Raw genomic sequence first — 23,750 nt, forward strand, 5'->3', positions numbered from 1 at the left:
TGCTTATGAAACTAGGGGTTTCACTTCCTAGCTGCAGGTCTTGCACCATTGCTCCCGAAAATGCCACCTGCCAGCTTTGGCCCCCCAAAGTGCTCACTGCTGTCATCGTGCAGTGGGGTCCCAGCCTGGCTCTGGGATGGGGAGCGTGAGTGCAGCTTGGGAAGGTTAGGGAAATTACCCTCCCTGTCTTTTGAGCCTATGGAAAGACTGAAATTCGCTCTGTTTTAATACGGTTACTGCGGGAAATTCAGATTCCATGCTTTCTGCCTTAGATGATTTATTTAGAAATTGGATTGCCGGTGACTTTCTATCATGCACAATACATATCTGCGTTTTGTTCAAAGTCCCTCAATCCCCATGTAATGGGATTCTGCATGGTGAGTTGGGAGAACTAGATTTCTTTTGGACTTCTACCATTTTATGCCATATGGTAGTATAGGTAACGCATGTCAGTACTCTGTCATTTTGTCATCCACAAATTGAAAAGCACCTTTGAAAAGCACTCTGACATCTGCCATTGGGAGTTACTCCAAGAAAGCAAATACTGGTTTTGCCCCAAGGGTCGGATACACATGGACATTAACCAAACTCTGAGATACACTTGAGTGCACTCTAGCATCCCCCTGAGTCTGCTGTGTGTGGCATGAATGTTTGCAGTGAAACTGCTGCCTTTACTCATTTAAATCATTTTTCAGGTTGGACAGAAGCTTCTAGATAAAAACATTAATGAAATAATGCATACATTGTATTTAAATATTCATGTTTGGAGAATACCAGTTTGTCAGTTCCAGATTAGTTTTGTTGGCGTAGCTTAGCCCTGTACCTTTAGGAGGAAAAGTAAGAATAATTTCAAAGTTTTCACATGTAAAGGAAGAAAAAGCATGTGTTTGTAAGGTTTTACTCTGATTTGCTACTATTATTGAAGTCTAATTTACAACACCGAGCCATTCACGCAAATAAAATGAGGTATATTATCAGCATATAATTTATTTTTTCACTTGATGAGAACTGAAATTTTCTGAGTTTAGACTATTCTGAACTTCTGAAGTCACTTAGTTTGGTTATAAACGTTTTGGATGCTGAAGATGTTTTCCAGGATTTGAACATGCAAGGAAATTGTAAATTAAATCAAATGGTCAGTGGTGAGACTATTATTTCTCTTACATACCTAGGATGAATGATCTTCTAGCATGCCTAATTTCTCCACATCCTGGTGAGGTAACCGCTATAAAAGCAGCAGGACTGACTCAGTTATTCATGTAGTAGGTTTCATTTTTGTCCACTAGGAAGAGTTTGTCCATCTGGGCCAGAGAGCTGATCCCTGGGCGCCTTCCCCTGTTGGCCCTGCCTGGCTCAAGGTTCTGCTCCAGCTGTGCGAAGCGGGACCTGCTCTGCCGAAGGACACGGGAGATGCAGATGGGGATGGTCACAACCAAGATGCCAACTCCCCTTTGAAAGCCTAAGCGAAGAGATGAGCTCGAACAATTATGTGGCCAAAGGGTGGAGGGCTTTCATGGGGAGAGCACTGCAGCACTTCATGATTAAGAAACCCAACTGAAAGACCCAATTTGGTTGATGGCCTCATGGCCCAGAGGCTCTTGCGTCTGGGTGACAGGGCTGCTGGATTGGTGTTAAACTGTTTCTGCTGGAGCCAGGACAAACCAGAGCCGTTGGGGTGGAGGCAGCTTTGTTCTCCTGGGACCTTGGCTGTAGAGGACGTAATGCAGGACGGAGGGCTTGCGGTGTCCGGAGCTGCTCTCGCAGTCCTGATGCTTTGATGGAAGATGTGGCATTTTGTGGCACTTTATTGCATGTTGCTGTCTATAGATGTGGGCATCGAGTGATCTTTGTGGAAGACAATGATTAATAACGGCTTCTTGTGGCAACCGCTGTGTTTTGTTAAAACCCTTCTTGAGGGTGGAAAGTGTCAGAGGAAACCGAGTGTGCGCCAGCTCCTATAGCGCCTTGTTTCTGAAACCATACAGCTCCTTTTGGTGGCCGCTAAAAAAACATGTGCAACTGGATGGTGTTATGGATAGAACAGGTCAGTACAGACCCATTTTTCACATTTCCCTGGATCTGAGGCACTGAAAGAGCCATTGCCTCTGGAGTTGCAGTTTGATGCATCACCTCGACCGAGCTCTTCTGCTGACAAATACAGCGTATTTCTATACTGTTATCTGCAGATAATGTACATATTTGATTTCTCATTGTTTTGTAGTGGTTGGGTCTTGCTTTTGAGAAGTGAACCCCGCTTTCCTAGAATGCTTGTGTTGTCACTTATTTGATAAGAGTTTTAGGGGTTTTCCTTGGTGGTGTTATTTATTGTTATTTATGTTATACACTAGTGCTCAGAAACCATAAATGGGTTTAAAAGCCATCTCTTCCATCCTAAGACACCCTAGCAAGCTTTTATTTCAATCTAGTCCCTGGTGCAGACATATATTAAGGAATTTCTAGTTTCTTTCACATAAAAAAATGTCCCCTCCAAACGCATCTGCATGCTCTTGATGCCATCTTAGTCTCCTGCCTGTCTGAAAGCTTTGGGTGCATTAACAGCCTAAACCAAGTTATTACATTAATCCCATGAAATCAAAGATTCATGCATTTGACTCAAGGTAGAGTAAATGCTATTGGCAACAGAGCAATGTAACATATGGAAATGCTTTAAAAACTTGGGAGGAATTTTTGCTGGAGATGGTTTTCGGTTAGATATGTTAATTCTGCTAAAGTTGGAGTTTATAAGTCCTTGCAAGTTATTTTGTGGGGGGTATTCTGGAGATGCTAGTGTTCTCTGCTATCTCAATTTTTTCTGCATTAGAAACTAAGCTTTTTGGGTTATCATTAACAGTCATGCATCTGTTCTTGAAAAGCTGGCTGCCAACTGCAGTTGATGGAATTTGTGTCACTTCACATTTCTTCTGTGAATTGCTTCAGTAAATGGTTTGTTTCAAGAAGTGGAACCTGAGCTCCAGAACAGGTGTCGATGCGATTTCAGCTGCTATGTCCTATGGCAACTCTATGTCCTGTATTTGTTTAGAACCAAGGATGTCAACAAGCACTGCTGTTTGAAAATAAACCATCACTTTACCTCTCACTGTTCACTTGTGAGTTGTGCCCTGCTGCCTCCAAAGACAGAGGGATTTTTCATCAGAGTGAGAGCTGGCTGGAGCAGAGCATCTAAGAACAGTTGTTCTCCCTTTTTCCTTAAAACTGTGTCTTCTGGGCCATCTTGGGAGATGGGCTGTCCCACAGAGCAAGCGAGAGGAGCATCCTGGCCCCGGGCATCCCTGTATAGCACCCAGGTGGTGTTCAGGTAGGGATCAGTAAGGACCACTGTGTGAATTAGTTGGTTGTTACATCTGGGAGCTCCATCAAGGAGATATATATATATATATTTAAAAATAATTTCTCAACGCAAGGCCTTAAAAAGCGAATTTTGACCCCTGTGTAGTTTACACAGAATAAGATTGGAAGACTGGTGTAAGACAGTCTCCCTACAACAGAAGTAATTAACATCTCAATTGGAAAAAAAGTCTCTTAGCTTGCCTGGGATTCTGTGCCACAAGTAAAGACCATCTAGTTTGCTGGGCTAAATGTTGCCTTTATGTTGTAGAAAATGTTGCAGAAAAGGCAGGGTGTGAGGGAGTGCGTGCCAAATTTTTCTTGGTACATTCATCATTATGCAGAGTTGGGTTTTGGTTTTGGTTTGTTTTATTTTTCCTGGTTTCTTTTCCTGGAAAGTCAGTGAAGAAAATTCTCAGATTTTTATCTTGTTTGTTTACAATCTCCAACCCAGCTAAGTGCAGCATAAAGCATGAAAAGGTATTTGTGGTTGTGTTCTTTCCAAGTGGAAAATGAGTACACTGAAGTCAAACGTGGGCAAATCCTGGAGGAACACACAGTCAAGTCAAGGGAGTTGGCGACTCAGTAGCCGGGGAACCAATTTATCTTATTATTGTTCTGGATATTACAGTATTAGCTTACTGGGTCCCAAACATAACATGGCTTTCTGCTCCCCCCCCCCCCCCCCCCTTTTTTTTTTTGTAATTGTTGTAAACGGGGGTCTTTGTGAAATTGCAAGGTTACTGGGCTCATGTTTACCATGTTATGAAAATTGTATTGGGAGCTGGGATATTTTTGAGAGGCTGGTGAAAGAATGCAACAGGTTCTCCTGGCAACACTGGAAATCAGCAAAAGAAGTTGTTTGGATTTCTTTGAAGTTTGTGATAGAAGTGCTGTGCTTTAGCTGTGATGGTCTAACGATATGAGAGGGCACTAAGGATTTAATCCATTTTCAGATGGCATTAGGTTCCACATCAAGTGTGTCTCTGCCTATAAAGATGTATGTTGTTAGCAAAACAGAATATAGCCATGCAGAAACATCTTCAGAACGATGGTATCTTGTAAGCTGGTTAGTAAAAATTGTTGCACGTTTGTGTCGCTAAAGAGCATGTGATACAGAAGAAGGATGGAGTCTAAGCCTCTGATGAAACACTTATGAGTAGCAGTAGAAGACTTTGGAAGTAAATGTTGATTGACTTATGCAAAATAAAGACTTTCCTAAGATGCTGAAAGTAGTATAATATATTATGCTGGAAAGGTTTTGCTTAATAAACTGTAGCCAGAAGTTACCTGCAGAATTTTATCTGGTGATACTGTGTTACTCTTACAGAGATAACTAATTAGCAATTTCATGAGAGTACCTAGAGCTTTTTGGGTTCTCCATTTGGCCTTTGAGTCCACTTCCGAACGAGTGAGTGGTTTCTTGGTTAATGGGCCAAGATTTATCTGCTGTGTCGTTGCTTAAAGAGCTAAAGTTGTTGAACATTTATAAGTAACTACCAAGCTTGGAACACTTTTTTTTTTTTTTCCCTAAGTATTGAAACAAAGCCACAGTTGTGATTTGGCTGATGAATAGTTTTTGTTGACTAATTTTTGTTTGAATTTACAAGAAACTTTAATGACAGACTCTAATACTGGGTTTGTCTTTTCAGGATGCAGCTGTGTATGTTTCCTTTCACCCACTCAGCACTAGATGAAAGATTAAATGCCCTATTCATGAAAAAAGCACTTACATGGTACTTAGGTACAGATGAGATATGTTTTTCCATCCATTTTAATGTATGTCTCATAGAGAAGTACCATATATGACTCATAACAAAAAAATTCAGTTGACTGTGTTAAGATAGTAGAGTTTATGGAGAAAATTCAGTTTGGAGGTGGAGGAAAATCCCTTCTCAGTCACTAAAAATCAAATGAGCAGCTGTTAGCATATACGTTCTCTAGAATTGTCACAACAATATTGTGTTTAAAGCAATGTTAACTATCACATAGACCCATCCCTTTCAGAAAGACTGCTTATTTATGAAGCGTGAAGGTATATCAAATGAATTCTAGTAGATATCATTTGGTTGCATTATTGCATGCAAAAACATTTTACCATGCCATGAGATAAACAGGCACTGAAGGCATTGCATTATGCATATTCTATTTATTCTATAGAATGTTATTCATCCCCTCAAAGCAGCCTTAAATTAGCAGCTGATCTCTCACAACCCACAAGACTTGGCAATTTGTACTGTATACCATTTGCAAAGTGGCAGAAAGTCTTAGATTTCAGATGGTAGAAAGAATATGTTTCTCACTCTAAACGAACCTGAGGAAGCAGCTGCTAAAATCAAGCAAAATCAAATGTGTAAAAAGAACAAGACGGTAATCAGAGTAACATAACTGTGAATGCCCACTATTTTGCAGCATGCTGAGGCTGAAAATGCTTGCCAGGACCGTTGGAAATAACTCTCCAAACATTTTTCTCCCACGTGCTGGTTCGGGACCAGTACTCAATGCAAGAGACAAAGACCTGGGCTTAAAATAGCTCTTCAGCACTGAAAGATCTCTTTCTGCAAATGCAACTGTGCTACGCTAGCTCTCCATCTCCTCCTCGAGTAAGTCAGCTGGCACTCTGATGGGGAAGATTTATTTTTCTTTAGCACAGCGAGGCTTTGGTGTTCATCTCACCCAACCTGAGAGGCGTGCGTGGCAGATGCCTAAAGCTGAGGCAGTCACTCAATCCTCACGTTGTAGCTGACACAGGGAAATTGGCTGTCCGGAGCAATTTCCTCCTGTTCAGATAAGGTGTTGCAAACGAGCGTACTGTCCTCACCTAACCGAGCTTTGCATGAAGGGAAACCCCATATCTCTATTGAGCAAGTTGCTCCAGAAGGGCTATTTGAGTAAATTACAGCAATATCTGTCCAGAGACTCAAACAATGAAGCAGACGTGGCAGCCTGAAAATAAAACAGGACAGGCAAGTTGTCAGAAGGAAATGCATAACAAAAAATAGCTGGCGTTTGATAAGCGAACTTGTCGATACCAGTCCAGCTATTTGCCTTTGAAGTAGGTATTTTTGATTACAGCCTGGCTGCAGGGCGTATGGGAGCGGTATTTAGATACAATATTTTTTGCTACCTGCCAACCCCCAACTCCCCTGGATTTGTTTGATAAAATTATCTGGAGTGGAAGAGCTTCGTAACAGATCCAGCCTTCGAGCTTCGTGTGTCCCTCTTGCTTTAGTACTTATAGCAGGGATTTGGCTGATTTGTGGAATGATGGTGGAATGATTGTGGAATGATTTATTCCTTGAAAGAGTATGTAGGTAAAACTTTCTATTATTGTAAAGTAATGGGATACCCTGTGTCGGGAATGAAACTTCAACAGCTGCTTGATCTTATTAAAAATGTAATAAAAACATTTGTGGCAGAACCAGTCTTCTCACGCCCGCTCTCTGCACCTGAAGTTGTATTTCAGGTGATCCCTTTACCATTACTGCGAGTTCTTTTGTTATTTTCTGTTTTCTGCAGAAGAAAATCAATAAGGCGAATTCAGCCTGAAGAATTCTCAGTGATATTAAATCACTGAATAAGTTATTTAACTTTCTCTATCCCTGTCTTTATTTTATTTGGACCTTGGGTGTCTTTCTGGAGATTTAAGAAAATATACTTTTTTTCTTAGCAAGGGGTAAAAGTTAACTGCCATTAGCATCAGTATTTTATGTCTGTTCTGGCTGTCGGTGACTTGACCATTTTGAAGAGGGGCTGAGTGTTTTTTCTTAATTAGGCATGATTTCTGGTTGCATTTTGGCTACCAGAACTTTTTAATCTGGTTCCAGATTTTTGGGAGAGGAGTCTGTGAGCCCCACGGGATGGATGCGTTGGTTTATCTCTGTTTTCTTGGGATGACCTCAAGGACTGTGTAGGATATATTGGGAGGTTGCTTACAGTTACTTTGAGAATTAAAAGAAGAGAAAAGATATGAAACCTCAACCATGCATGATGATTTCTGAAAGTGGCTTAAAATGGCTTTTCCATGAAAAGACGTGCACTGGAGTAATTTATGTAAAGGCAAAGTTTTTCTACAGTGTGCAATTTTTTCATATTCAATATAAATCTGTCACTGATTCTGTAGCAAGATGCTATGTGAGATGAATAGAAACTAAGTGAAGTGAAAAGATGAATTGCCGGAGATGTTGCACCTCGTAGGCAGCAAGTTTTGATCGAGAGTTGAGAAGCCAGTGTGTACCGTTAGCCAAATTCTACACTGAGCATCCTTATAAAAACATGAGAACATAATTTGGCTCCATGTTTGTACAAGGAGAAGGACTTAATGACATTGATGGGAGCTCTACCCTGATGCAGGGTGAGGGCTTCGTGGTGCCTGGGACACATGGTGCCACAGGTTGGGCAGCTGGCAGTGGTGCTTGCTTTCTTCCAGGGCTTTTGGACCTGCCTTTCTGGAGAAGCCATTACAGTGATGATGCCCCAAAGTCCTGCACTTCTCTTCAGCTCTCACAAAACCTTCAGCACAGCTCTTCCTTTTGGAAAATGACCTAGCGTGGATCTGAGGCAGGTGTTGCTGCAGAGGAGTTGCAGGCGAGATCTTGTCCCTGCCTTAGGTGTGGAGGAACCAGTCCGTTATCTTCTAAACCTGTATGCTATTTTAGATCTCATTGGAAGACCGTAATATAGTTTGGGGTTTATCAGTAGGCCAGAAGTTGTCTGGCTTTGGTTCTGTTCTGTTTCTCTGTCTGGACCTTTTCTTCTGCAAGTGGCCCAAAAATAAGTGATAGGTCTGATTCTAGACTGATTTAAATCAGGTGAAATAGTAAAAACAAGACAGAAGTCGTAGAAATTTTTTAGTGATACTCTTTCCGCTGAAAACCAGTGTAAATAAAAATGGGTAGTATCGAGATTTATTATTATTTTCACATTTTCAAGGCAAATCAAACAAAAATGCATAGGAAGGTGTGGGTGTGCCATGTTAGGAGCACCAGAAGCGGGACCGTGGTAATTTCTAGAACCTGCACAAGGCTTTAGACGCGATGCCAGGTTCCTGGGGAAGGCATGGCCATATGGTAGCTGATCCAGGACAGCCTCCTGCTCCCCTTCCCCCTCCCCATGTCCCCCTTCTTTCCTTGCTTGCAATAACCGGTTTATTCGGGCAGCGTTTATGCCCTAATGCAGCGGTGATTCAAGCTCAGTAAGTATTTCCTGAGCATCGCAGCACAGATAATAAGAGCAAGTCCTCATTGGATTGAAACGACTAACGTTACACTGATTTTAGGGGAGTTTGCTGATTTTTTTTTTTTTTTTTTGGCAAATGGTGTCGTTTGTTCCGTTCTCACGTTTTCTTTGATGAGGAAGGAGCAGAGCGTGTTTGGGTTAGATCTTGAGAAAGAAACCAGCTGGGTTATGGAGTAAGCCACAGTTGTTATTGAGGCGAGATTGCTGCCTCAGTGGTGATTCAGGAGGTTTTCTTTGGCTTTAAAGGCTCCAGAACTGGGTTCTTTAAAGAATATTTTAAACTTGAACAAGTGTTCAGCAGTTGTTCAACAGGTTGAATGTATAATCATGGGTTATGACCACAGAGTCTAGCTTTTAAAATATAACTGTTCTTCAAGTGATTGCCTTAAAAAAATATTCTTAGTAGGTTTATACAATTTCTTGGGAGTTGCTTTGATTATTTTTTTTAAATTAGTTTTTTTAAGCAAATTGTGGAGCTTTACATAACTTCAGTCTGCAGGAGGCTGCTGAACTTTGTGATGAATCCTGTGGCTTTTCTAAACCATTGCAATTTCTTTTGGTTTGGGTTTTATTTTATTTTATTTTATTTTATTTTATTTTATTTTATTTTTTTGCAAGGAGGTTGCAGAGATCAGCGGTTCATGATTCGCATTTTATTGACATATCTTCTTTCCAGCAGCTTTCTCTGAGGTAAACAGACATGAGTTCAGGCAAAGTTTCTCTTCCGAAAATGTTAACTTGAGCCAAATGTACACGATAAGCAGGACAGAGAAAATCTATGATTATTCCTTTCCTTTCCTGACCTCATTTTCTTTCTTTCTTTCTTTCTTTTTTTTTTTGGTCATGTTTTTAATACTTGTACTGTTTATTTATTGAAGCACTGCAACCTGCCCACCGACAGGATGAACTTCCTCATGCTGTACAAATACTTCACTAACACTTGTACAAATACTTTGGCTTGTTCTGGAGAGACTATGTTTAGGCACAAAATCATTGTGCAGCCTGTAGTCTGGTTCAATTGGTATCATTTCCAGTAAGCTTGATAGCTAAAAAGTATCCATAATGGTAAAATTTTGCAGGTTTTTTATGTCCAGAGGTCATAAGCTTATCCTCCATGGGATGAAGAATTGCTGTTGTACTGGGAGAGTGCTGGTCCTGGCTGTCACGGGCCACATGTCAATTGGAGATGGAGGAATGGAAGAGGAATTACGCGGTTGTGCTGCACTGTTACTAAACATTGCTTTTTTCTTCTATGAAAATTTTATGAAGGTTTTACTCTACCAGCCTCACTGCCCTTTCATGTTTTCATTTCACATCACTTTTACTGTAGCCTAAGCATATTTCTTTTTTTTTTTTTCCTCAATAAAGCCTTTTCCTCGGCTGTTAAAGGTGCAGTTAACATTGTTTTTCCTGGATTTTGTAATATTTCTAACAGTTTAATGAGAAGTGTCTGCACCTGGGGAGGATTCAGTCAGTTCCAGTCCATTTTATTAACATACAAATGGACATAAGATAGGACAGAAAAGCTTATGTGGTTTTTCTAAGACCCTGCGTTCTGTATTCATCAATGTATCTCTGACAGCTCTTTTTTTTAAAAAAAATTACGATTAATGTCAAATACAGAAGGCTTGAATTGATTTTGCAAGACTATCTCAGATAAATCTGTTCAGTCACTATCATTGAGCAAGTTTCAGATCCCCGTTAGAAGACGACTGGAAAATAAATTGGAGAGAGATATATATATATATATGTATATCTATATATATTTTTTTTTTTTTCCTAAATAGACAGTACATAGTGACTGGTCCCTCTGAAAATAAACAGCACGGAGCTGGAGAGCAGCGGTCGGGGGCAATGACAAGGTACTCGCTGGGTGTCAAAGTGGAGGAGTTCAGGTGGAAGAATTACGCAAAAACAAACATGTAGCAGGTGATAAATTTAACTGAAGTGATGCTGTAGAGTACCTTGTGGTTACCACATCTTTTTATAGCTACCACTGTAACCTGTAGTCTCTTCGTTGTGCATCTTTTTTAAGAGGTGCTTTTTTCACGTCCCATTTCTTATTGCTCGTTATAAGGCCCTCATCTCCAGCCTCTCTTTTTCTACAGTATTTTGGCTTTTTTTTTTTTTTTTTTTGAACTCTCTCTGTTCTGCTTTGCTTCCTCTTTGAAAATCTTTGCTCAGGTGTCTTATGGCTGCCTGAAATGTTGACTTGCAAAGTGGAAATTTTTCACTTCTTGACAGGACCCCCCTTTCTCGTTCTTCTCTCCAGCCATTAGGAACATCCATGGTGGCTGGACAACTGACGAGCTCTTGGCTCCTTTCCATGTCTCTCTCTTTTGGACATTCACTGAGGGGGCGGGGGGGCGATACTTTATGTTTAAGAAAGCATAAATTTTCTGGGTTTAGCATTACACATATGAATCTGATTTACTCTCCCTATAGTCGTTCACATTTCTGTCAAAATCATCACAGGTCCATTTCTTTAGAGAAGTTTCAAATACTAGTTTCATTGAAAGGTCTTACACTGATTTATTTCCCTTTGGTTTAAATGTAGTCAGTAATGATTATGCTGCGATTTCTGTCTGCCTCATCTGACTTGTAGAATAAACTCATTAAGGAAATGAACCTTTTTTTGTGGGAAGGGATTTTACAAATACTTTTGTTCAGTATTTTTCTAAATAATTATTCTTGAGTCCTTGAGGCACAGCCCGCTTGCTCTGATTGCAGAAAGCCTCCAATATGTGACAGTGTTAGGTGGGAGGAACATCAAGAATAGAGATAATTTTACAAAAGCACTTTGTCTCATAAAAAAATGCAGCTAGAAGAACAATGATTAACGCAGGATCTGAAGTGACTACCCATTTGATCTGGACGCTCTTGTGGGAATAAACCAGAACTTACTATCTCGAATGACAGCAGTGTTTCTGAAGAATTAAGATACGTTGAAAGAGCTAAAAGCGAAATAACCAGATTCTGGGGCTCATAATTAGTAGTGATTATACTTCTGTGATTTGGTGTGTTGTAGGGGTAATCAGAGGGCCCTTTGTGTATCCATTGTGTAGTCACGAGAAATTATTGTCATTGTTGGTGTCTTGGACGTTACCCAAATGTGTGTTTCAGCAATGTGTAAGTGTTCTTTCTCAGGGGCCAAGGGACACAGTCAGGCAGGAAGGCTTCTGCTGGAGACAGAGGTGTCAAAAGAATGAGCTAGGTTCGATGTTTTTGGGGGGAATGAAGAGCGCTGTAGGATGGAGAAGAAAGAAAAGTGTTTGGAAACAATGCAGAGAAAAAGCATTTCTGAGCCTTGAAAGGAAAGATGAATGTAGAGAAGGAACAAGTACTGTGGGTCCAGAGGAGGGAGCCAGTGGCAAAAGATAATGAGAAAAAAGTTTGTACATGGCTACTGATGTGTGTTTAAACTAGAAAACTGTACCTATATAAGAATTATAGTGGTGCAGATTTTTTTTTTTTATTGCTGTACACTAATGTTTTGTAAGTGTGAATTCTCAAACATCTATTTCATTTTTTGATTAAGGTGACTTGGAAAATGTATTTTCATTTAAGTAGTACAAGTGGATGTTGGACCTTTAGAAATCCCATAAAGCAATGAACTGGTTCTCTGGACTGGTGCAGTTAATTATAACAGAGCTTAGCTGCCTCTGAAAAATATTATTAATTAATTAGCATTTCATCATCCATAGTCTTCTGGGCAAAAGATACCCTTTTCTTCCGGTAAAGCTGTCATCTCCTGAATTCTTCCAACTCCTTCAAGTGCCGCTGCTATCTGCAGTGATGTGTTGCCTTTCACGCGTGCGGTCCATCCGTGTGCCCTCCGTCGGCCTCGCGCAGGAGGAGCAGTCCCCTCCCTGCTCTCCGCAGTCCCAGCGTAGCTAAAACTGTTTGTACCCAACCCATCAGGGCCATGGCTGGGGTTAGTACTGGGGTTGTCTGTGGCACAGCGAAAAGTGCCTTGTGGCAGACCAGGTCCTGGCGGATGCTGAGGAAACAGAGGTGTGGAGGCGGGAGCTGAGTCGCTGCTTTCAGGGGTGCCCACAGCAGGATGGACAAGGAGCATCACAGCACTGGAGCCTTAATGTCTTTATCAGGTGACAAAAGGCAAAATAGAAGTTGCCTGTCAGAGCCACGTACTACTACTATTCCTTAGGTTTTCCCCATCTTTTTCTTTCCTTTTTCATCCTATGCCAATTTCTTGTTTTGCTTGTGACTTTTCAAGATTTGTTTTAAAATATTTCCTGGGCTTAGTTCCCCCAGAGAAGTAATTCTAGAAAATAAAAATATTTTCTGGTATATAGAAGAAGGTATATTATCTATGAAGTTTTGTATTTGATAATCTGGTTTCTCAAAACAAAGAGTTGATTTTGAGCTTAAAAATGTGGGTAATGCCAGTAGGATATTTAATAAACCATGGAAACAGAAATTCTAGAGGAACCATGCATAAATATGCTTTAATGAAGGCCATCCTTAAGCTCGTGACTTGTTTGTGACTTTAAGTGTCTCTGCTCCGAATGCTGCCTGGAAAACCAAGCCATGGACAAGCTCCAACCAAGACGAAAGCTTGACATAAATACTTTAAACAGCACTGGTTGCTTTTTGGCTGTAAGCAGCTGCAGTGTGGAGGTGTTTAAAGGGGAATGGCACATACCCTGTGCCACAGGGTGATTCAGCCCCTGGTCTGTGTGGACGTGGCAGACCTTCACGGGACCCATCAATGCTCAAGTCCCTGCCTGTGGTGCCTGCCTTGTACCAAGGGGACACCTGCTCCTGCGTTTTCGGCCTGGGCTCTCTGGTACCAAAGTGCAGACCGTTAGGGGCATTTGCTGAATCCAGAGTCTTGCCTTGAAGTTGCAGCCCTGATGGTATGTTCCTGTTGTGCTTTAACCCCAGCCAGCAACTAGGTACCACGCAGCTGCTCCCTTCCTCCCTGCTTCCCCAGTGGGATGAGGAAGAGGCTTGTGGGGGAAAAAAAAAAAAAAAAAAAAAAAAAAGATACATTGAGATAAGAACAGTTTAATAGTTGAAGTAAGGTAAAATGTAATACTAATAATTGTAATGGAAAGGGAAATAACAAAAAGAGAACAAGAAATAAAACTCACGAAAAACCCAAACAAGTGATGCACGGTACAGTAGCTCCCCACCTGCTGACTGATGCCCAGCTGGTCCCCCAGCAGCCATCCTTCTCCACCAGCCAGCTCCTCCCAGTTTATATGCCGAGCATGATGTCCTATGGCATGGACTACCCCTTGGGCCAGTTCAGGTCACCTGCCCTGGCTGTGCCCCCTCCCGGCTTCTTCTGCCCCCCCAGCCCTTGTGCTGGCAGGGCCTGGGAAGCTGAAACATCCTTGGCTTGGTGTAAGCCCTGCTCAGCAACAACCAAACTATCACTGTGTTATCAGCATTATTCTCATCCTAAACACAGCACTGCACCAGCTGGTTGGAAGAAAACTAACTCTGTCCCATCTGAAACCGGGTCAGTTTTATTTAGGTAATACATCTTGCCATTTTTAGTGAGTACTGTGTTTTCAAAGTCTTTGGCAAGTGGTGGTTGAAGGTATCTTGGTGACTTTGCAGTGCCTTGCAGGTGATTGCTGTCGTCCCAGAATCATTTGGTCCAGAAACCAGAGATCTTGTCGTGAGCCTTTACTCCTGTCTATTATTTAATCCCTTCAATTTGCTGAATGTTTCACTTAATGGCTTTTGGGTATTTTGTTTGGCTTTTTATCTTGTATGCTTGAAAGGAGACTGTTGTCTTATCCCTGCCTTGTTCTCTTAAGTAGGGTCCTACCCCACTTCAGGACAGTTAATTTAAGGTCCCCATGTACAGGTAGATGCTCCCATATATAAAGAGCAGATTAAGGTCTGCTAGAAGGTTAGCGAGCAGCTAACAGGGAAGTTGTGCCGTGTTACCTGTCGTAGCAGCTGTTCACTGATGTGAGCAGGTGGGTGATGAACAGAAAGGGCAGCTCGCCGTGAACTTGAAGACAAACATTTCCTGGGCTTAACATTGTGAGCACTGTAATTAATACACTTGGCAAATGGAAGACAGCTTTCACAGTTACTTGCAGTAGATGGTGCTTTGCTATGGCTTTGAATGGAGGTGGGTGTGGATATTCCCTCTGTTGTTCTGTGTGTGTCTATATATATATATATATGTTTTTGTTTCTTTAGGTTGTACAATGCAAATCTTTGAAACCATCTCTGGGAAGATGAAGCTTCCAGTAGCAGCAGTCTGGTTTGGAACCCACTTGTTTTAAGAATACCTGGAAATTTCTACCCATATTTGCCTATTCCAGCGTAAATCAGAGGACAATGAGTTATTTTTATTCTTTGCATATTTTCACGCTATGTAACAATTTTTCTTCCCCCTCATTTTGTTCAATGGGAAAAACTTGAGCCAGTTGTGTAGCTGATTCTTACTTTGCCACATTCTTCTTACCAAGCCAAATTCTTGAAAGCCACATCCACAGTACATCTATTTTTTTGTGTTGGTTGTTTTGTTTTGTTGTTTTTCTTTATGTGACATATGTAGCTTTTTTGAGTGCTTTTACCTATTCTGGCTTGAACCTGTCCTTTGGCATTGCTGAGTAATTGTAGAATCACTCAAGGAATTAAATAATTTCAGACTTAGAGAAGATGACTCGTATGCTTCAGAAATATTTTTATGGCTGTGCTTGGCTCATTAACACAGGAGTTTAACAGCAGTAATATGAGGTATTGCATTAATTGTTGCATACATTTATTACCAGATGACTTGCACAGACAGTGTTTCACATGCTGTGGATCTAATCACAATAACCAGAAGTGTCCTGTTTGCAAAGGAGAAAATAAGATCCCTTTGTACACGGATAGCAAGCAGATGAAGTTGCTTGCAGTTTTGGAAGTGAGGACTGATCACAGTGAAAGCTGGAATGGATTTTTCTGCTTGAGGAAGGGGAAGCTATGCAGCTTAATGTTTGGGTTGATTATAATGACTCTAGTGATGGCATCCTACATACTGACTGGAGCCAAGCACGGCCTGTTGTTAATACCATCTCCCTTCCATTACGGAGCTTTTACTAGCAATCCAAGCTTAATGGACAATGAAAGCCTTAGTGACATGAAAGACCATTACCAGCCTTCTAAAATGAATATTTCATACGTAAAGGATTATCCAAGCATTAAATTAATTATTGACACTATTACTTCAAAGATAGAGTTTATGACGAGACAGCGCCCTGATTTAGAAGAGCTGAGGAAACAAGAACCACATGTAAGTATGAGCTGAACTGTGTTTTAAACTGCTGTGTGCTTATTTTAAGACTTTGAGTCAATCCTTTACTGAGATAAAATAAGTGGAGCTGCTGAGGTGTTCGTATAGTGATTTACACCATCTGGAGCCTCCTGATTTACACCAGCTGAAAGGGTGATGTTGTAGATTATGTCCTGAGTCATGGGCAGAATGGATGGGTTCTATAAATGGTCTTGACACCTGAAACAAAAAAATCAAGCAGTCCTCCAACAGCTGTACAACCTCATTGAATTTATACCTTGTCTCCTGCAAAATCATTCCGAGTTGATTTGCCACTCATCTTACATGATAAATAAAGAAGAGCCTTTCTAATAACTGGTTACCAGTGTGCCTTCCTGAAAATCTGGTCATTGCAAACCTTGTATTTCAGAGTTAAAACCTGCAAGTTGATTTGACTATTCCGTGTTTGACTTCAGAAATTAATTTCTGGGGCTGCAGGGGGGTTGAGTATTATTGAGGTCCTTTCTGGCCTTAAAATCAAAGGACTACTAAATGTCCTCTTCTCCCAGTCCAACTGTTACTACAGGATTTGGTTCCGCTGTCATCAGAAGAAATAAGTTAGGTCAACTTTGTGGATAAAAAAATTAAGGTTAAAAATGTCCAGTTAGTGTTTCTATCATATTCTCTTTACTGTGCTAAGTTAGAATAGTACAACTGTGAATTTTTCGCTGCCTTGACTGAAATTGTTGTTCTTTATGTTGCAGATGTTTTCAGTAATTCCTAACAAATTCCTTCCAAATAGCAAGAACCCATGTTGGTATGAAGAGTACAGAGGAAACACCACCACAGATCCTTATGCAACAAACTCCTATGCACTGTATTCAAGGCGCTTTCGAACCATATTTGATTACCTCAGGAAGGTATTTTGGAACCACTTGTACCATTATAAGGACAAACACTACCGCCTGCGCTGCCTCCCCCATTTCTACATCATTGGCCAGCCCAAGTGTGGGACGACAGACCTGTATGACCGGCTCAGGCTGCACCCCGACGTTCGGTTCTCAGCGATCAAAGAGCCACACTGGTGGACAAGAAAACGGTTTGGTGAGTAAACGTGTCCTCGGGTATCCAGGCAAGTTGTCTCTATTAAACTTTGACATTTCTTGTATACATTTGGGATGAAGTTTATGGATTTGCACCATACTAGCTTATCTTGAAACCACTGGAGTTCAGTTTTGAAAGATCCAGGTGATGGATGCTCACTGGGTTTCAGCCTGCTTTTGTTTAATGGTGTTTTGGGTTAAACTTTTCAAGATGATGCACATCTCATTTATTTGCAGTGGTTTGGAAAAATCTAGTAAAAAAATAAAAACACTAGATAAAACCAACCCTGTGAATTTGTAGGAGCAGGAAGAGGAACTATTAGGTCGTGATGGAAAATTTTAAAGAATAGCAGTGACAGTTTTGCATTGCAAAATTCTGTAAAGCCTTTCCTACATGAATAAATGATGGGTCCATGTTTGAAACGTGAGCGGCTTTGGTTCTTATGGTTCAATAAATACAAATCTGCTTTGTGGTAGGAGCTTTGTTAGTATTGCAGCTCTAGTAAAGCACTGAACAGTAGATGCTCTGCAGGAGAAAGCTCTCACGCTGAGGAACCTGCACATACTTTTGATGCTCTTTTCCTGGGTGACATCAATATTTCATGAAGTGACCCTTTGGCTCTGAAGGCAGACTTGATAAGTTGAGGTTACGGCCTGCTGGAGCGAAATGCACCCCCCTGCCATCGTGGCTGCACCTTCAAAGGGTGTCTGAGGGTGGTGGGGCTGAGCACATCGTTTTATCTGTCTGAGGTGTTTATGTTCTTCTTGTTGTGTCTTCCCTGGGTGCCAAGGAAGGTCAGACTCGTGGTTAGAGAGTAGATGAGGCAGAGAAGACAGACTTCTGGTCCTGTCTGCTGTGTGCTTAGTGCCTTCCTCTAGATGCTGATGCATGTAACGCTCGCTGTACTCCACCCAGGCTCTGGGTTTTCCCACCATTGGGTCTAGCTGTTAAGTACTGGTATGTCCTCGCTTTATATGACTTTGGTATCACAGATCACAGGCTTTTCAGTGACATTACTATTTTCAGGAGGAAGATAGTGGCTATTTTACGGTGACATCTTCGCTTCTGTTTCTCATTTGCTTTTGCTTTACTGCAGACGCTGCCTTTGGAGCAGGGGAAAACCTAGCTCTGTGGGTAGATCATTTGATAACGGCTTTGCATCACTGCTTTCCCTTGGTGCTTTTCTAAGCTTCCTTGAAATGGGAAACTACCTCTTCTAATGATCTCCTGTGGCTAAAGGCAAGGAAAGACACTTTCTGAGTGGGACACCTGCAGTGTTGCTTCAGTTCTTAATTTTGGGGGTGTACTTTAAATTCTTTATTTCTCCTGCACGTGGTGTTGCCACTTCCATCTCCCTTCCTCATGCCCTGGAGCCCAGAAGAACCTCTGAGCTCCTGCAGATGGGGCTTTGTTCCTTGCTGCTCAGTGAGGAGGAAGGCTTAGACCCAGAGCCAGGATTTCATGGTCTTGCTGTGTTCCTAGAGCTGGTATTTTCTTCCTCTGAAAATGCCGTAAGGAAGTGGCTAAAATAAGTATTTTAGACGTTTTCTACATGTTTGTTACAAACAAAGAGTTAAAGCGGTATGATGAAAGTACGGTTTTGCTTTTACAATAATTTGGTCCAGTTTAGGAGACACTAGAGGTACCAGTGTGGATGGAGGAATCAAAAAAGGTCAAACAAGAGAAGCATGGTGGTGCCCCCTGAAGCCCCCTGAGAAGGCACTCGTTCATCACAGTCAGCGGGTGGCTGAAGACAAATGATAAGAATTACTTCCTGACCCGAAGGTGAAAAGTCAGATCAGTGAAGAAAGGGGATTTTAGACGTGGACACCTCCCAGTGCGAATACTGTGCTGCTTGTCCCTGGGTGTGTAGCTACAGGGACCCTCTGTAGAAGATTTTTGTCTTCCATGAGGGTGCTGGCAGGGAAGGCTGAACTGAACTGATTCGTTAAGCTAAAATCCTTTATACTTAATAGTTCTCAACATCTACATTAGCCTCAACACAAATAAATAAATAAATTAATTAATAAATGAAGCATAAATAAAATAAATTTGGAATTAATGTTGGAGGAGGTAGTGCACCCATCCTTATTAAAGCAAGACTGAACTCGCTAAAGCTCAGAAGTGGACCTACCGCACAGTCAGAGGAGTGTAAGAAATAATTTGAGAACAAGGATGAATTCCTCTCTCTGTGCTGGCATTTGCAAACCCTCCACTTGCACGTTCTTTTGGCCAGCCACTGGGGATCAAGTGCAGATCCTTGAAGAGAATGTTCTTTGCATAATTAAATTTTTTAAAGTTACTTTGTATAGCTGAAGAATGAGGAAAGATTGCGGCACTTGGGAACTCATGGGAGGGAGATCTGTAGCGATGACTTTCCGATCGTCTCAAGCTGTCTGCCATTGAGAATGAAAGATTAAGTTTGCTCCTCGTGGCTCAGTCCTTTCATTTTACCTCAACAGTTCATTAGCTAATGGTTACTACTGAAAAAAAAAAAAAAAAAAAAAAAAAAAGAAAAAAGGAGAATATGACAAATAGACTAACAAGTGAAACCGAGACAGCCGCCTTTATGAGTCCGCTAGTGGATATGGCTGCTATGCTCCTGGCTATTAACTTCGTTTAGTTTGTAACACTTATCTAGACAAGAAATTCTCTTTGTTCTATGGCATCCTCTAATTCAGTGGATTTTTATGAGACTGACTAATTTCGTTTGAAGCTAAACAGCCCTCCTGGGGACGCCCCATTTCACAAATCACCACTTTCCCGTTCTGCTGGGGTGGTTGATGCTCTACAGGACTTTGTCCCAGCTTGACTGTCTCTCTTTCCTGGCTCTTAGCCACAATTTCTATTCCCGTGAGTGGGGTGGCAACAAACCAAGGCAGCCTGTATCACCATGCTTGTGCATTTTTTTTTTTCCCCCCTCAAAACATGTCAAAATATACTGCTGATCTTTCTTCTACCCTCATTAAATTCCACTTTCCTAGAGGGGAACATCAGAGGGAATGGAAAAAAGAACTCCCTTGCTGAGCTTTCCTCTCACATAATTGATAATTATTGGCCTTGCAGGAACAAGAACGGGAGAGCTGAGAAGCCCTGCTCTATGCTCTTAGCTTTGCTCCTACTCTGTTGCCTTCCCAAGGCTGTCCTTGACCACTGCCCACTTGAGAAACTGTTTTTGTGGCATAGTAAGAAACAAGAATGCAGACAGGCCTGGGGAGCGTGTGCAGAAAATGGAGAAGTGAGACTAGATTTGGAAAGAAGTGTGGGAGAAGGAGCATAAAAATCATAAAATGGGACTCAAGATGCTGAGAAATGCAGTGAGAAGGTGATACTGAAACGGACCCTGGGGCGTAGGGAAGGAGGGGATTAAAATAAGACACTCTCGTGGAGCTTTGTTTTCATACTTGTGAAAGACAAATACATGAATGATTTCCCAGTTTTCTAATTTTGATAAGTTATGTTGATTTGCATATTTGGCATCAGAGCCTGTTCTCAGTCTCAATACAGTAAATCTAGTGGGAGTCCAATATTACTTTGATTTATATTGGTGCAAATGAAAGCAGAATCTGGTCTTTTCTATTCGTTCCAAAAGCTAAATTTAGAAGAAAATAAATGCAAGCTATTCATGCAGGAACTATAAAACAGAACACTTAAGATATTTGCTATCGCTGTGGATTTATAGCTGGATTGTATAGTATCTTGAATCTCAGCTACTTTGTTATTGGCACTTTTATCTGAGTGTTACACTTCATCGGTCTAATTTTGTGCTGATGTTGGCTGGCTCAGTGCCAGCCATGTCAATGAAGCTGTCTTGGTTTACACCAGCATGCCATTGTGATTTTTTTTTCCCTTTTTTTTTAACTTCTCTTTTTTCACTGTTTGTAGGAATCATTCGTCTGAGGGATGGATTTCATGATCGTTACCCGGTGGAAGATTACCTTGATCTGTTTGACTTAGCGGCACATCAGATCCAGGGTGTGCTGCAGAGCGAAGCAGCAAATGAGCGTGGCCAGATGAACAACATTATAATTGGTAGGGCAAATACAGCCTCTGAAATATGTCCCTGTAGCTCCAGGTGGGCAACATTGGTAGCTGAGGCACGAGAGGGGCATTTTCCCACGTGTGAACAGTTCCCAGCACTGAGCCCGTGACATTGGTTTTCTCTGCTGTGCATGGATAGTGCAGAAGTTCTTCCCTTTTCGTGGAGGGTGGTTACTTGCTTTGTTAAAATGTTGTGATGATCTTTAGAAAATGCCTGAGCAAGTGATGGATGTCTGATGAACATTAGGATTTAATGAAATCTTTTTTTTTTTAAAAAAAAAAAAAAGGGAGAATGACCTTGGTGACTCCTTCAAGCATTGATTCCACTATGAGGGGTTTGCCTGTAGTGATGGGATTGTAACTTCAGGGTCAAATGCTGTAGCAGTGTGTCTGGGATAACGCACTAATTCAGGTATGATGACGTAAAATAGGTGCTGTAGAGATCCTGTACCTGACCGGGGACAGTTTTGATGACAATGATAGCTCCAAGTGTCTCTCTCTTCTCAAGATGCAACATAAGATACATGTAGGAAGAAGGACCACTATTTTTTGTGTCACCATGCCTATGTAGCCTGAGATGCTTCATTAACAGCAAAGACAATGGAAGTTTCAAGAGCAGGAATATACAGAGTCAAGTTGAAACTCTCCTGCCCAGTATTTCTTTTCAGGCGTGGAACCCAGAGGCACAGTACAGGACACTATTTGGAGATAATCTTACAGTTTCAGTTGATGCTAAATTACCTGATTAGCATTAAAGATGGTTTAGAAGTGCTGTTGTACTGTACCTTGTGGCAGTCCATGGTTAGGACCGGGCTCTAGGGAGGGCACCTTGGATTGCTTTCCGTGGCACACAGTGCTCAATCCACTGCGCTCGCCCACTGTGGTCCGTGGTGCCATCTGTTTGCAGTGCCCATGAGGAACAGCAGCAGGGATTTCTAAATTCTGCTTTTGCTGCCTGCTAAAACCAGAAAAGTGAGGGGTAGAGAGTTTTACCAGTCTTACACTGTCACCTCAAAGTTTCCCAAGGAAACTAGACACATTCCATGACAGTACTAGTTGTGCAAGAGACAGTTCCCTGTCGGAAAAAGAATTCAAGTAGGCCCGAAGTCATTATTCTGCACAAAATAGAGACAAGGTTTTTGCTGCCTACCCTCAGAATAATTTTTTGGGGTCTCATTCTAACCAAAAAAGTTTAACCTATTGTTGGCTTGATAAAATAGTGGTGGTCTTACGTTGTTTAAACCAGAGACTTGGCTGTAGTCACTTTCCTCAGCCTCCATTTAAGTCTGTCATTCGCTTTATTAAATATTCAACACTGAGCAAAATTTGCAAGATGGGGTCTTAAGAAATGTTGCCATCAAGGACACCTGCATATTTTCCTCCTGCTTATGATAATATCTCCTGTCCTTTCATGGGTGAAATGCTTATACTAATTAAATTCACTAATCTAATCGGCAATGTACATCTTTGATTACTTACCTCCTGTTACAGCTTTTTCTAGAGTTCACTTTGTGTTTCTTTTTCCTGTAGTCTCATTTCTTGTTTCATTAAGGATCTGTTCACTTTTCTTATTAAGTTTACGGGAAAAGTCCTGAATGATTATACTTATTAAGTCAGTCTTTTATGACCTTGGTATAAAACAAACCAAGGCTACCTAGTTGGAAATGAATCTGTATGAATATCAAGTTTGCTTAGAATTCTTCATTTTCTTATATCGGATGACTAGAAAGAAAAATTGAATTAGAACTATAAACATTTCAGTAGTCCATCATGTTACGTTATTTTGAAAAGTTAGGCTTCTGTGGTTATTGTACTTAGGGGATAATAATTGCATTTTCCCATATAATCCAACATCTGCTTAGAGATGAACCAAAGAGGACAGCACTGATCTAGCCTGAGGCATTCTGAGCTGGACTTGTTTATTTGTGATCATTAATATGATAAATTCAGAGGAATGTCTTGTGAAAACACAGTATGATGCTAATTCATTCATGATTGAATAAACAGGTTACATATCCATTCTTGTTACATATCCATTCTTCAGGCAATTTAGTAATTCATATGTTCTTTCAGTCCATAAGAAAAAACAATATATTTTTGGTTGCACTGCAGTAATTTTACATAATTACTATAGCAGTGATTAATTTATCTCAGGTTTAGTATGGCTTGTTCTCTTTCCAGATATTAAATCCGTATTATGAAACAGAAAGGAACACTGTCAAACTGTCAGGAGTATTTTTGGCTGCCTCGGGAAATTAAAATTATAAGAGTCTGCAGAGACCAGGATGATGATTTTTTTTTAAATCCTACACCCCCCCCCCCCCCCCCCCCCCCCCCCCTTTAATTCTTGACAGCCATGTTGTTTTGGGAAGATTTGCCTTGTTGAACCCAGACTATCCCGGACTGAGTGCCTTAGAGCAGCACCCTGAGTCCCTGTTAATGCTTTAGCATGATTCGGTCGTGTGCCTGTGCTCTTCCCTGGTGCTGCCTGCAGATCTGTGGTGGTGGCAGCTGATGCAGCTGGAGCAATTTCTGTGGAGCGGTTGGGTCTGTGATAGGAGAATCTGCCCATTTTTCTGTAAATGCACTGGTTTCATTTAGTTCAGGTGGCACACATGTAAGCAGATGTTCTTAGGTTTGGTCGCTATGTATGCGCTAATTGGAATAACTCCAATAGAGCATCAAATATGCCCAGAGGTCTCTAGGGGAGAGAAGTATGAAAGAAGACCAGAAAATTAATTCTAGAGAGGACTAGATGGCTTGGCGAGGTCAT

The 23,750-nt window shown here is 41.3% G+C and overlaps 1 protein-coding gene across 2 annotated transcripts in view; it reads left to right on the forward strand.

The window, feature by feature from the left end:
- CHST15 (carbohydrate sulfotransferase 15) overlaps positions 1-23,750 on the forward strand; it is a 46,091-nt gene that overhangs the window by 10,906 nt on the left and 11,435 nt on the right. The window contains exons 2-5 of one of the 2 annotated variants that reach the window (XM_055798144.1): positions 10,371-10,445; positions 14,773-15,853; positions 16,597-16,936; positions 20,822-20,968. In XM_055798144.1, the coding sequence (XP_055654119.1) occupies positions 15,266-15,853; positions 16,597-16,936; positions 20,822-20,968 (1,075 nt within the window). In that variant the 5' untranslated portion in view covers positions 10,371-10,445; positions 14,773-15,265. The remainder of the gene's footprint in view (positions 1-10,370; positions 10,446-14,772; positions 15,854-16,596; positions 16,937-20,821; positions 20,969-23,750) is intronic. The other variant, XM_055798142.1, reaches the window with a different exon arrangement.

The sequence above is a fragment of the Falco peregrinus genome, chromosome 1, assembly GCF_023634155.1.
Source record: "Falco peregrinus isolate bFalPer1 chromosome 1, bFalPer1.pri, whole genome shotgun sequence".
Classification (NCBI taxonomy): Eukaryota; Metazoa; Chordata; class Aves; order Falconiformes; family Falconidae; genus Falco; species Falco peregrinus.